The sequence below is a fragment of the Solanum tuberosum genome, unplaced genomic scaffold, assembly GCF_000226075.1.
Source record: "Solanum tuberosum cultivar DM 1-3 516 R44 unplaced genomic scaffold, SolTub_3.0 scf00004, whole genome shotgun sequence".
Taxonomy (NCBI): domain Eukaryota; kingdom Viridiplantae; phylum Streptophyta; class Magnoliopsida; order Solanales; family Solanaceae; genus Solanum; species Solanum tuberosum.
Genome location: NW_006238930.1, coordinates 2,129,186 through 2,143,070, shown reverse-complemented (window position 1 = coordinate 2,143,070; position 13,885 = coordinate 2,129,186). Strand labels below are relative to the sequence as shown.

The 13,885-nt window shown below is 34.1% G+C and overlaps 3 protein-coding genes and 1 non-coding gene across 5 annotated transcripts; 3 read left to right on the top strand and 1 right to left on the bottom strand.

The window, feature by feature from the left end:
• Positions 1–441: 441 nt before the first annotated feature.
• On the top strand, positions 442–4,645 carry LOC102586525 (cullin-3A-like). Of its 2 annotated transcripts, none has more exons than XM_006338396.2 (3): positions 442–552; positions 692–975; positions 2,451–4,645. In XM_006338396.2, exons 2-3 carry the CDS (start codon positions 815–817, stop codon positions 4,489–4,491), a joined length of 2,202 nt encoding a protein of 733 aa, XP_006338458.1. In that variant the 5' UTR covers positions 442–552; positions 692–814; the 3' UTR covers positions 4,492–4,645. The 2 variants fall into 2 exon arrangements, with proteins under 2 accessions (XP_006338458.1, XP_015162505.1); XM_015307019.1 differs by lacking the exon at positions 442–552 and adding an exon at positions 1,463–1,650 and having other exon boundaries at positions 890–975.
• Positions 4,646–6,335: 1,690 nt separating this feature from the next.
• On the top strand, positions 6,336–6,908 carry LOC102586194 (non-specific lipid-transfer protein A-like). The gene is made up of 2 exons (XM_006338395.2): positions 6,336–6,663; positions 6,754–6,908. Exons 1-2 carry the CDS (start codon positions 6,338–6,340, stop codon positions 6,761–6,763), a joined length of 336 nt encoding a protein of 111 aa, XP_006338457.1. The 5' UTR covers positions 6,336–6,337; the 3' UTR covers positions 6,764–6,908.
• Positions 6,909–10,787: 3,879 nt separating this feature from the next.
• On the top strand, positions 10,788–12,854 carry LOC102585859 (putative NAC domain-containing protein 94). The gene is made up of 3 exons (XM_006338394.2): positions 10,788–11,446; positions 11,717–12,021; positions 12,118–12,854. The coding sequence occupies exons 1-3, from the start codon at positions 11,266–11,268 to the stop codon at positions 12,820–12,822; spliced, it is 1,191 nt and encodes a 396-aa protein (XP_006338456.1). The 5' UTR covers positions 10,788–11,265; the 3' UTR covers positions 12,823–12,854.
• A 681-nt stretch (positions 12,855–13,535) lies between these two features.
• On the bottom strand, positions 13,536–13,619 carry TRNAL-CAA (transfer RNA leucine (anticodon CAA)). The gene has a single exon. It is a non-coding gene; the product is annotated as a tRNA-Leu (tRNA).
• Positions 13,620–13,885: the final 266 nt, after the last annotated feature.

Sequence of the window (13,885 nt, the reverse complement as noted above, 5' to 3'; positions counted from 1 at the left end):
ACACTCCTGTTAGCGCAAAATATTTCGAATGAACTATAACTCCTTCGAAATTGAAAATAAACTTATTGCATTTGATTTCTTGTATCAATATTTCACATAGAAGAAATAAATCATATAACATATCACTCTATGTAATCTTTCTGACAATATTTAATGAAAGATTTTGATTTATGTGAAAGTAACAGATTACGTATCATCGCATTTGAGTAAAATCGTGTAATTAGATCACTGTCGATATATATGCACCAAGTTTAGCATAACAATGTAAAAAATCTCCAATTAGACTGTACAAAAATTGAAATTCTCAAGGAAGTTGATGATGCTCTTGCACTTCTCGTGGGCCATTTAGCCGGGCTTTAAAGTCCCAAATATCGACTCAAAAACCCAAAGAATAGAGGCTCCAAAACAGGAAAAACGAGACTCGAGGGGCTGGTAAGTGGTAAAGGAACAACTTAGAAATTAAAAAATGATTAAAATAAATAATAAAGACAGATAGGAAGGAAGCATAGAAGAAAACGCTCAAAGTTTCAACCGACCGAAAATGGCTGTCTGGTTAGCCATCTTTACTTGTTAATTCATCAAGTTTCTTTTATAACCCATCAATCCTCTTCGTCTGTTAATTTCAAAGTTCAATTCCATTTCTACTTTCTTAATCGCTAAGGTATCTTTCCCCAATTTTTTTTATTTGCAGAGAAACCCTAAATCCCTAATTATTAGATCGGTGATTTAAAACCTGATCGGTCGAAGTCGGATTGTATTCGGGTTTAGGAAGTTGGAATATTCAGGCGGCGTGTGACTTCGGGAATTGAGAAAAATGAGTGCACCGAAGAAAAAAAATTTCCAGATAGAGGCATTTAAGCATCGGGTTGTTGTGGATCCGAAGTATGCTGAAAAAACTTGGAAGATCCTTGAACATGCGATTCATGAGATTTACAATCATAACGCCAGTGGTCTAAGTTTTGAAGAGCTCTATAGGTTTGCTTCTTCTTTTTTTTTGTTTAAGATTTTCTTTTGGCGATGTTGCTACTTGTTATAAGTTGTTTGATTAGCGCAGAAGTAATTGATTGTATTCTGCTGTTTGAGGAAGAATTAATAGCTGTTAAATTACTCAACACATAGGCACCCCAGGATGCGGTATAGTGGTCAATGTAGTAAGTCGAGAATCGTGAGTTCTCAGGTTCAAAACCCAGCAGAAGTGAAAACACTAGGTGATTTCTTTCCATCTGTCCTAGTTTTGTGGACAGAGTAACTTGGTACTTGTTGCTGGTGCAAGGTTAATTTTGTTCTAATAACTGTATTAGAGACTTGAAACTATAGGATAAATACTAGTATATGGATTTTAACTAGTTAATTGGTATTAGTCCATTTAGTCTATTTGTAGGCTGGTATATTAGAGAACCCTAAATAATTGTTTTTTTGAATGTGCTTTTCTATTTAATACCTCTTTGTTCCACCCGATCAGGCTCCTTTCCATGCTGATGGTTGCAAGAGGAGGATTTGTGGTCACAATTTTGACCATAATTTATTACAATGTGAGTCAAGGTTAGGTTGACTTTGATGCAACATAAAAAGCTGATTACTTCACGCTGGTTTGTCAAATGTAGATGTTCTTATTTTATCAAGAGGAAAAAGTTACCTCATTCCACCTAAGTAAGTTTAATCGTTGCAGTTAATTTTGCGCGAATATTTTCATTTGAGGGGAAGGAAATGCAATTTGATATAGAGATACTATTCTGTCGTTTAGGGGGACACATACACAGTGTTTGTAGATTCACACAAAAAATCCCGCACATAACGTTTCTTGTTGAAGATTGAGCTGAGAGGTTTTACTTCTAATAAGTGGAGTATATATCTCTGTAAAAGGTCTCTCTTCCTGTTAGACTTCTAAATAGCAATGTGATAATTTATATGGAAGTGTGCTCCTCCTTTAAGTACACACTGTTAGCTGTGTCTATGTCTTTTAAGTGCAAAGTGCAAGTTTATCCTTGCCCTTTTAAGTCCAAACTATTCCTGCTTATTCTGTTAGGTATAATGTAGGTGGTTTAGCACTTATTGTCAAAAGAAAAATAATATGCCAGTAGTTTAGTAACAGATGTAGTAGATATCTATTGAAAACTTGATGTAGTTTGATTGCATCATTATAGATATTGACTGAAATCCTAGAACTTGTTAACTTTTTTGCCAAATGTTTTGGTGCATAAACCATACAGCTTCCCAGTTGACATGAACAGATAGTTTCAATATATCACTTCACATACCATTTATTGGGGAGTGGGGGTTTAGATATTTATAAAATTACTTGCTTTAATCTTTTTCTTCTGTAATTGAGCTTAGTGACAAGTTCTATTTCTTGTATTTAAGGAGGCGATCTGCCACCTTTATTTTGATAATTTTTTCTTCTTGAATAGCCGTCTTGTTACTTTGATGTTCTTATTATCTGACATCTGCAGAAATGCATATAACATGGTACTACACAAATTTGGGGAGAAGCTCTATTCAGGACTTGTGTCAACTATGACAGCACATTTGAAGGAAATTGCAAAACATATTGAATCTACTCAGGGAGGGCTGTTTCTTGAAGAACTGAATCGGATATGGGCAGAGCATAACAAGGCACTGCAAATGATTCGAGATATATTGATGTATATGGATAGAACTTTCATTCCCAGTACACATAAAACACCTGTTCATGAGCTTGGTTTGAATTTATGGAGAGACAACATCATCCACTCTAGCAAAATACACAAAAGGCTTCAGGACACACTTCTTGAACTAGTTCAGCATGAGAGGACCGGTGAAGTGATAAACAGGGGTTTGATGAGGAATGTAATACAAATGCTAATGGATTTAGGTTCTTCAGTATACCAAGAAGACTTTGAAAAGCCGTTTCTTGATGTCTCGGCTGATTTCTATCGGCTTGAGTCTCAGCAATACATTGAGTGCTGTGATTGTGGGGATTATCTGAAGAAAGCTGAGAAACGTCTTATCGAAGAGATTGAAAGAGTGTCCCACTATCTAGATACAAAAAGTGAACCCAAACTTACTAATGTCGTGGAGAAAGAGATGATTGAAAGCCATATGCACAGGCTGGTTCATATGGAGAACTCGGGATTAGTGAATATGATCGTAAATGACAAGTACGAAGATTTAGGAAGGATGTACAACTTGTTCCGAAGAGTGTCAACTGGGCTCGCACTGATTAGAGATGTCATGACTTCTCATATTAGAGAAATTGGTAAGCAGCTTGTCACTGATCCAGAAAAGTTGAAGGATCCTGTAGACTTTGTGCAGAGGCTTTTGGATGAGAAGGATAAGCATGATAAGATCATTAGTTCAGCATTTAACAATGACAAAACATTCCAGAATGCTCTCAATTCCTCATTTGAGTTCTTCATTAATCTGAATCCACGATCACCAGAGTTCATCTCTTTGTTTGTGGATGACAAACTTCGGAAAGGGCTGAAAGGGGTTACTGAGGAGGATGTAGAGATCATATTAGACAAAGTGATGATGCTCTTCCGCTACCTTCAGGAGAAAGATGTGTTTGAGAAGTACTACAAGCAGCACTTGGCAAAGAGGCTACTCTCAGGGAAGACGGTATCTGATGACGCAGAGAGAAGTTTGATAGTTAAGCTTAAAACAGAATGCGGGTACCAGTTCACCTCAAAACTGGAAGGCATGTTTACTGATATGAAGACCTCACAGGATACAATGCAGGGTTTTCATGCTGCTGCGGGTGCTGATCTTGCAGAGGGTCCTTCACTTACTGTCCAGGTTCTTACTACTGGGTCCTGGCCAACACAATCTGTTAATACTTGCAATCTTCCTTCGGAAATCTTAGGGGTCTGTGATAGGTTCAAGACATACTATCTGGGGACCCATACGGGTAGGAGGTTGTCATGGCAGACAAATATGGGGACTGCTGATCTGAAAGCTACATTTGGAAAGGGACAGAAGCATGAGCTTAATGTTTCCACTTATCAGATGTGCATCCTTATGTTGTTTAACAAAGCGGATCGAATGAGTTACAAAGAAATTGAACAGGCTACAGAAATACCAGCTTCAGACTTAAAGAGGTGCTTACAATCTCTCGCTTGTGTCAAGGGGAAGAATGTTTTGAGGAAGGAGCCAATGAGCAAGGATATTGCTGAAGATGATGCCTTTTACTTCAATGATAAATTTTCGAGCAAGTTCTACAAGGTGAAGATAGGTACTGTTGTTGCACAAAAGGAGTCAGAGCCTGAGAAACAGGAGACTAGGCAGAGAGTGGAGGAGGACCGAAAACCTCAGATTGAGGCAGCAATTGTCAGAATCATGAAATCTCGGAGGGTGCTAGATCACAACAATATAGTTGCCGAAGTAACAAAGCAGCTACAGTCTCGATTCCTGCCAAACCCTGTTGTCATAAAGAAACGAATTGAGTCTTTGATTGAGCGTGAATTCTTGGAGAGGGATAAAACCGATAGGAAGTTGTATCGTTATCTGGCTTGAAGAAGCCACAGGCACTGAACCTGTGATTTTTTCGGGATTTGTTGGGCCCTGAACTTGTCGCTATGTAAGTTTGAATGTTTATCAAGTCACTTGGTGCCCAGGCGGGTTTTAATGACAGTTGTTTGTTGGTACAACGCATCCATTTTATTTTTAATTTTTCCTTCTGAACTAGATAAGCTTATAAGTCTCAAAGAGAATACAGGGCAACTTGAACTGGAAAATGGGTTCAATATTACTATATTAAGTAGCCAACTGTAGAATGGTAATTCCAGATTTGTTTTGACAAACTTAAAGGTTCCACCAGAAATGATTTTAAATTTATTTATGGACTCGGACTGAGTGATTTGGATGTCCACAATTTTTCAACTCCTTATTATGCAGCAATTTTTGTAATAATCATGTAGTTCTGGTGAAGGCCAATTAAGGGCGATGACGATATCCCATCATCGAAAGTAAACTTGGCATGGGCCTCAATCTCTCAATTTATGTAGCTGGCAAATTTTAATCTTTTAACGAACTATAACAATGTAGAAATGCGTTATTAAGTCAGGGATCTATTGGAAACGGTCTTTCTATTTCTATGAGGTAGGGTGAAGTATGTATACACTATACCTTTTTCAGACTCTACTTATGAATATACATTAGGTATATTACTTTTGTGACAGAACTATAAGAATATGATAGAGATAGTGTTGAGTAGTGGAGAACATGTAAATAATCTTATCAAACGTCTTCTCTCGAAAGCAAAGAACATGAATAATATATTGAGGTATATATTAATATTAGAGAACACAAATATATGAAGATGTGGTTGATAAATTTAATACGATGTGAGAAAAGAACTATACGTGTAATGGAACTAGTGTACGCACGAGCAAAGTGTTTAGAAAAAAAAAATTTGATTTGGTGTATTTGGGATAACGCATAATGTTTTTCTTTGAAAAATTATTTTCGAGGTAGGTTTTCTTTTTGTGTTTGATTGGATGTTCAGGTAATTAATTTAACTTATATATAAGGTGGAAATTGTAAATAATCCAAAAGAAACATGACTTATGCCTATTAGTGACGGAAATCAGTTTTCTTCATTTTTGATGCAATAATTTTACATAATCAAGTAATAGAAAATAATTTAATCAAGCATACCAAACACATTCGAGTAAAACAAATAAAACTTAGATTTTATGAGACTTTAGTAGTACTAGTTACGACGTAATAACATCAACAATATTTTGGCATTGGTCTTCACTATAAAACTCACATATATATATAAGTAATAAACGGTTGAAATTAGTAGTACCATTTTATGTATTGACGATTTAAAATATTCACTTTATATAATTGTCGGTGAATCTATTTAATTAATAGCACCTATTGATAATGTTAAATTACAAAGTAGTACTCCGTATTCACGTGAATAATTCTTCACAAAGAGCTCGACCGGTTCTTTCCCTGAAATCCTTCCTTCAACATGCACGCAACCTACAAAGTTCCAAAATGTGGAAGGAAATGAAAAAGTTATGTCCAATTTGCTAAAATTAGTAACAAAACGACACCCTAAAAAGGAATTAAAAGACCAAATTTCCGCAAGCGTTACTATATCCCCAACACGCTTTTCATGTTCCACCTATAATATAATGGATCTTGTCGCTTGCAAACGCGGATCCAGAATTTAAATTTATGGGCTCAAACTTATTATTTATTGCAATTTTAATGAATTTTTACATATAAATTTAGATTTTGCATCAAAAATACGATAAAGCTATCTGTCCCCGCCGCAACTAGTATAAATACTCTGCTCCATCTCCTCAACATAGACCTACAATTGAATTATAAAACAAATAAAAAAATGAAGGGAGCTGCAGTTTTAGTGAGTTTGTTTATGTTGGTAGTGCAACTAGGAGAAGCGATAAATTGTGGTGAAGTTGGTGGAGCAGTAGCTCCTTGTGTGCCTTATTTGACACAAGGTGGAGATCCATCAGGTTCATGTTGTGATGGTGTGAAAAAAGTTGTACAACTAACGCCAACACAACAAGACAGGCAAGATGCTTGTGAATGTATGAAAGCTGCTGCAGCTCGTTACTCTAATCTTAAACCAGATGCTGCATCTAATCTCCCTTCACGCTGTGGTATTACTACTGCTATACCAATCTCTCCTACTACTAACTGCAAAAGGTAATTCTGAATTTAACTTATATACAATGACAGACGAATTAATTAGTTTCTCTCTTTACTTGGAATTATTTATTTATTTATTTATTGCAGCGTTCCTTGAGATCATGGGTGGACAATAAATAGTATGGAAGGAAGCGTTTGCAAATGCAATATTAACCTAAGTGTAATAACGAGTGCAAAATATATACTTCTAATTGTACTCCCAATTGTGAGTTGTGTGTATGTATTAAATATTAACAATGTTATAAAAGTAAATATGTCTACCTAGCTAGCTCTTTTGTTTATCTCTCTAGTACTCTTATTATCATCATACACATTAATTCACAGAATATGATCTGCCCAATTCGTCCAAACTTAGAGTAAATTAATAATTCACACATTTAATAACTCAAGTCATTTTAATGCGCTCAAATTGGACAAACTCATTCATTTGAGTACTAATTATTTTCCTTCGTCATCATCTAAAATTGCAAGTTCAATTATTTGGTATGTTATGTGTTGTAAAGTTCCATCTTATTTATTCACACAATAAGGAAAAATTAATGAAGTCGTACTATATGTGGATCCACTATGAAGAGCTAACCACACTTATTAAATCCAAATTAATACAAGGGTAAATGAATAAATTCATAAAATCAGAAGGCTCATACTATATACAAACAACAATAACACGTTCAATGTAATTCCATAAGTGAGGCGTACTATAAAGGATAGAACGTTATGTACGAAAACATTATCCCCAGAAAGTGTATAAATCGCAATCCCTTCAACCTTAATGCAAAATACGCTAACAGTTAAACAATCAGATCACTTATGAAATATTTATATACAAACAACTTTCATGCAAACGCCAAAAAGGAAGTTAAATAATCTGTGTGGCGCCTCATGTTGCGGCTAACTATTGGGTGGATGAATGTGAATAGAGGTTATAATCTTGGTGATGCTGTTCAAGTTAACATCAACATATGTTTTTTTTTTCTACAATTATTTGGTGTGTTATATCCTGTTATTTTCACAGATGAAACCATAAATTTAATAAACAATGGATGGGTCCTCTAGTAACTGTAATTTTGTATTATTATGTAACAAAATAGCAGTCATTATTAACTAAACCAAAATTTGATATAATTAAGTCTAAAATGTCTTGTTACTTGAAGATTGATGTTCGATGATGTAACCATAAGACAACGAATACTACACAAGGAATAGAATGACACTGTTTGCAGCGAATTTTACAGTGATGAAAAATTAATTGCAATCACACAAAATATGAAAAAACATATATTTTATTCATGAATATTTGTAAGTATAATAATTATATTCCTTTGAGTCTCTCTCACAATTTTCTCTTTACCTTGAGGGTCGTTAGAAACGTATTTCTCAAGTGGGATAATTTATTGGAGGTTGTATTTGATCGCTTAAAATTAACGTCGGGTTGATCTTGAGGAATGTCCCCTTTTAATTACTTCAAATTTGAGAAAGACAATTATTTGATATTTTGATCTTTTTTATCATGAATACTCAATTTGCGATATTTGAAATGCATTTTCAAGCAAAATACATGTTCTTTTTTGTAGGCGTTAGCTAGCCTCTAAGGAACCCAAACGAACCTTAGAAGTTGAAGATGCATTGAACTCATGCTGTAAAGTTTCGTTTTAAATCCATTAAAAATTCAATCTTTTTGCTCTAAAGATTCAGACATGGTGTCAAAATCACATATGTTGGTTCTATTTTTCTCCAACAAAAATGATCCTGTTAGTGCTGGCAGAGTAGGATTGATCTGTAATATGAAACTTCTAAATTAAGTACAATTATTCTATCTAAAAATAAATAATATATTAAACCAAATATTCTTAATTAAATCTTAACCTTACTATATATATTTATGTAACGTCTCACAACGAGAGTATTAGTTTATTCGTGAAAACCGTCTCTTAACTTTAGAAGCAAATTAAAATAATTTCTCCCCCTCAAGATTCCATCAATATATTTATGTCTAATATTATTTTTTCTTTTGGTGATGTTAATTGATTTGCCAACGATGTATAATGACAAAACCAATCAACTAGTCTTTGTGGGCTATCTCAATCTAGAGTAATGTACAAAATCTTTAAATCAAACAACATTATCACTTTCTAAAATTACAATCCAAAAAGACGTGTTAAGGTTGTGTTTTTTCAGCCGACTCACACATCATCGTCATTCAGTATAATCTCATAAGGTGCATAGAGTCTCGAAATAGTAGAGTGTACAGAGATCTTACCTCTATCTCAAAGGTAGAGTTATTTCCGATAAACATAATATTAATGGTTAAACTCATTAAACTTAAATTCTCGCAAGGCTATACCTTTTTGTTTATTTTACAAAGTAAAACACTATCCCTACGTTCCTGGGCAATAATTACAATTTTACTACTACTCAATCCTCTTAACACATCGTTTATAATAATGTAATTGACACAGAGAAAGAGTGTGGTTAGCTCAGGTTACAAGATGAACTTTGACTTGCTCCTTAAATTGGAAATTGAAATTAACCAACCAAAACCAGAAACGTTAAAAGAGTTGGTATTGAAGAACTTCAATTCCCCCATTAATTATTAATTATGGATTGCTTATTTCTTAATTATATGCTCTTCAGCCAGCAGACATGGGGTTAGCAATCTTATGCAAGGTTTCCACTTAACATTGTCTATATAAGGCTTATGTGTATTGATGATAAATGATTGCAACTATGGGAAAGCTTCAATTCATTTTCAGTACTAATTGGAGTACTATTTTTATGTAATGAAGATCGATATGATGTAATTTAGCTTAAATATTTCCTTTTCAATGTAATTTTGAGTTTTAAAATTCTTTTGTTGTTGGATGACGCCTAGCTAATTAGCTAGTAAATATGTTTTTTTTCCAATAATAGAAATAATGATGAAAAGATTAGAGAAGCAGTCAACGATATAGTATATATCTAGTAGGTGAGCTGCTCGTTGCTTAATGTTTGGTGAACTGCAATAAGTAGTATTTACCTTGGTATATATATAGTTTGCACATGCGCACCACTTAATTAGACACTGGTAATTAAATCTATATCATATGTGGTTAACCTAGTCTTGAAATATACTCAACCCTTGTACAAATTCCAACCTAAAACAATGCACTCATGACGTAAATTTCCAGATCCACCAATCTTCTCATTCAACTTTATTAATTTCCCATTTCTTTAAATAAAATACATTCTCAGACCATTTTTACTCGTACAGTTTAAAATAAAATTGAGAAATCCATTTTTACTTGTTCGTGTTTGATTTGGAACACCCCTAGCTCTAAAACTAATTGTTAAATGGATAAGTTTAATATAATATCCTTTGAATATACTTAATTCAATGTTTCGAGAAATTATTGTAGGTAATAATAAGAGAAAATTAGGAACGAAGTGATAATTTATGTTTGGGTTTTTCAAATTGGACAAGTAAAAAATGAACATTTAATTTTAGTATAGTGGACAAGTAAAAGTGAACGGAGAAAATACTATTCATTTCCTAATGCATTTTTCAAAACAGTGGATTTATTACTAGTATATTCAAAAGATGGTATAGTAAACTTATCATTTTTATTTACTTTTTACAAGGTATGTCATGTCAAACTTGAACAAGTAAAAATAGCCAGAAAATATATTTATTTGTATCATCTTAACCTCTTCTACGTACAGAGCTTCAAAGTAATACAGATACTTCATGGTAAACCAAGTATTGGAGAATTCTAATTTTTATCTTCTGTAACATTATCTCACATATAGAACATGAATTCCATAATTCTATATATGTTTTAGCAACCAAGTTGGAATAAGAAGTAATTAGAATTCGACTGCATAAATGGATTTTTTGAAAAGACAAATGTTACAAGACAAACACTTAAGACAACATTTTATGACGAGTATTGCCTTATCCAACTTTAGCCTTTTATCAGTCCAAACAACCAGGACCAGGTTAAATATACTTATATGTATCAAGTGTTTTTACCATACCAAACAATTTAATTAAAGTGAGATTAAAATAAAACTTAATCATGATTAAATATATGACAAGTAAAAATGGACGGACGAGTAGTAGTATTTTCAAATTTTTTGTTTAATGAATCTCTAGCTATCGAAGATATTAAATGGGGAAGGGTCACGTGGTCGTAGGTGACAGAAAGAATAGAAATTTTTTATATCAGAGAATAGAAACTGCTATTTTTAGATCCAATGACCTAAAAAATCATAATTTAATCAGAGGATGTACACAAAACATTGGCAATGCATGATAAACAAAAAACTATTCAAACTCCCAACATATTATATATAATATTAGCATGCACTAATTTCATTAGAAGATTGACTTGTCATTTTGTTTAGATTTCCAGAACTCAGAAGAATATAAAGGATTAGCCAACAATAAGCACATCATGGAAGGTGTGAAAACATATCTCCATACACACTAACTTTGTAGTCTTTTCGAGATCATAAATTTGGTCCCTTGCTATCATTTTTAAGGGACAATATTGCCTGTCAATTTGCTCTAAACTACAATCACAATCTAATCTTTGCCTTGAGACTTTTACTAGTGAAATTATGGATGACAAAAGTGATGTGGAAAAGCTTGATGAAGTGATGCTGCCTGGTTTTCGATTTCATCCGACTGATGAAGAGCTGGTTGGGTTCTACCTAAAGAGAAAGATTCAGCAGAGATCTCTTCCTATTGAGCTCATCAAGCAAGTCGATATATATAAATATGATCCATGGGACCTTCCAAGTAAGAAACTCTGCATTTCATACACTTTAGGTTCATTTTTCATTTCTAATTTCTTAGTAGCAACTAAATTGTTTTACTTTTCATGTTACTGATTATCTAACTTTTATGGATGTTAAATATAGTGAGCTAGAGTTTGTCCATCAGATTTTGAAAATTTTATCTTCAAATATTTGTTTGGTCATGAAATTTGATTTGATTTTGAGCCAGGTTCATTCGTAACAATTATGAACCATAGTCTAATATTTCCTTGTCATACCATTTTTTGTCCAGAGCTAGCATCTACAGGGGAAAAAGAGTGGTACTTTTACTGTCCAAGGGACCGTAAGTACAGGAATAGTGCCCGTCCTAACCGTGTAACAGGAGCTGGTTTTTGGAAGGCTACTGGAACTGACAGGCCAATTTATTCATCTGATAGCACCAAATGCATTGGTCTTAAGAAGTCCCTAGTCTTCTACAGAGGCAGGGCTGCAAGAGGCATAAAAACTGACTGGATGATGCACGAATTTCGCCTTCCTACGACTAACAGTGAGTCAGGACCACCTAAGAAATTCTTGGATAAGAATTTTCCACCAAATGTAGGTTCACTATGTAATTTAATTAACCCCTTATTATCCATTGAAGACTTTGTATTATCTTAGTTTAAATCGATATATTCTCTTTGGTCCTTGCAGGATTCATGGGCCATCTGCAGAATATTCAAGAAAACCAGCTCAATGGCAAATCGAGCTCTATCTTACACATGGGTAAATCCGTTATCTGAAGTAGCATCTCCAGAGTTGTTCAATCAAAGTGCTAATACTCATTTCATCTCGGAGAATGTCTCTTCTATAACCGAAGCAGGATCAGTTCTCCACCTATCCAATAATAGTGACTTACTACAAGGAGTCTCAAATGTTCCTTCATATAAGGCCCTCAATACTATGGCTTCAAGACAATCTTATCTTTCAAGTCCTAGCACAGACATTTCCTATAACTTCATGTTTTCGTCTCCTGAGGTTTCAGGACAAAACAGCAGGTGTTTACTAGACGCGAATTCCATGTTTTTCAACACATCCCCTGGCTTAATCACTGATATCAGCAAGACTTCCGAGTCCATAGACTTTGACGGTCCAAATCAACAACTGAATAGCTTCTCAATTAGTTCATCACAAGAGATGCAAAGAAGTATAAGCATGGAAGATGGTGAAGAAGGATTAAGGAGTAATCAAACTTCAACAAATGACAACACTGAATGGGAAAACATGAGATCAGTTGGATTTCCTTTTAGTTTGACAGCTAGTTTGGCTGATGAATGGAAGCCTAGTTTGTCATGGGATTCTCCTCCCTGTCCTAGTGAGATATCCACCAGTTTCTCAACAAACAAATGCTACAACTAGTTCTACATTCAAATAGAGAACCTCCTGGCTTTGTGTACATCTAGTTTTTTCCCTTTTCGGCATCCAGTATCTGAAGTAGTCGACTCAATCAACTTCAGATACCGGATGCCTATGGGAAAAAAAAGAATCTAGCCATAGCACTAAAAAAAACAGCTATATTCTGTTAAAAGTTATTGTACAGCTTTATGATTTTCACTGTTTTAGCTTGCTCGAATTTAAACGTAATATGTTTGGATAAAAATTTTATGCTTCTTTCTTAGTATTTAAGTACTATTAAGTATGTTTTATTGCATGTTTACCCTTTCTGAAGTTGGACTTTTCTCTTTCTTTTTCCCCAAAAACCATTAGTATCAGATTAGATGCTGTTTAAAGCCTAACACTAGTTGAGATAATGACTGTCTGTGTACTCTCTAAAACCTAAAATTGCTGGGAGCAAACTTGACCCGTTTTATAACCCTAAAATGGCAGAAACTGAAATTGGATAAATAGCAAGTTAGATCAACTTCAAACTAGAATAAAATTGGATCAAACGGAAATCTGAACATAGACTTACCAAAATGAAAAATAAACTTTGTAGTGCTTTGTTAATTACCAGGGAGCGACACCATGTTTAAGGGCTGGCCTATAGAGATAAGCAATTAGTTGAATTAGAGTGATAAAAAAAATTATTTTTTTAGTAAAAATGGAAAAAACAAACAAAACAAAAAAAATATTGTCAGAAGTGGGATTTGAACCCACGCCCTCTCACGAGGACCAGAACTTGAGTCTGGCGCCTTAGACCACTCGGCCATCCTGACATATGTTCAATAATAAGCAAGTATTTTATATTTACAAAATTAAAGATTCCCATTTTTGACATGCAGCCTCCCATGAAATTGCATTTTGTGCTCTTTTACCATTTGACAATTAACCCATGTATTTTTTTTTTAGATTTAGGCTATGGCCTACTTGTCCTACAGTGTTCTTCACTAGGAGATTTCTCTCCTTGATTTGGCAAAGGTCTTGTTACATCACAGTGTTAATTGTTAAAGCCTTTTAACGTTTTAATAGTAGAAAAAAAAAA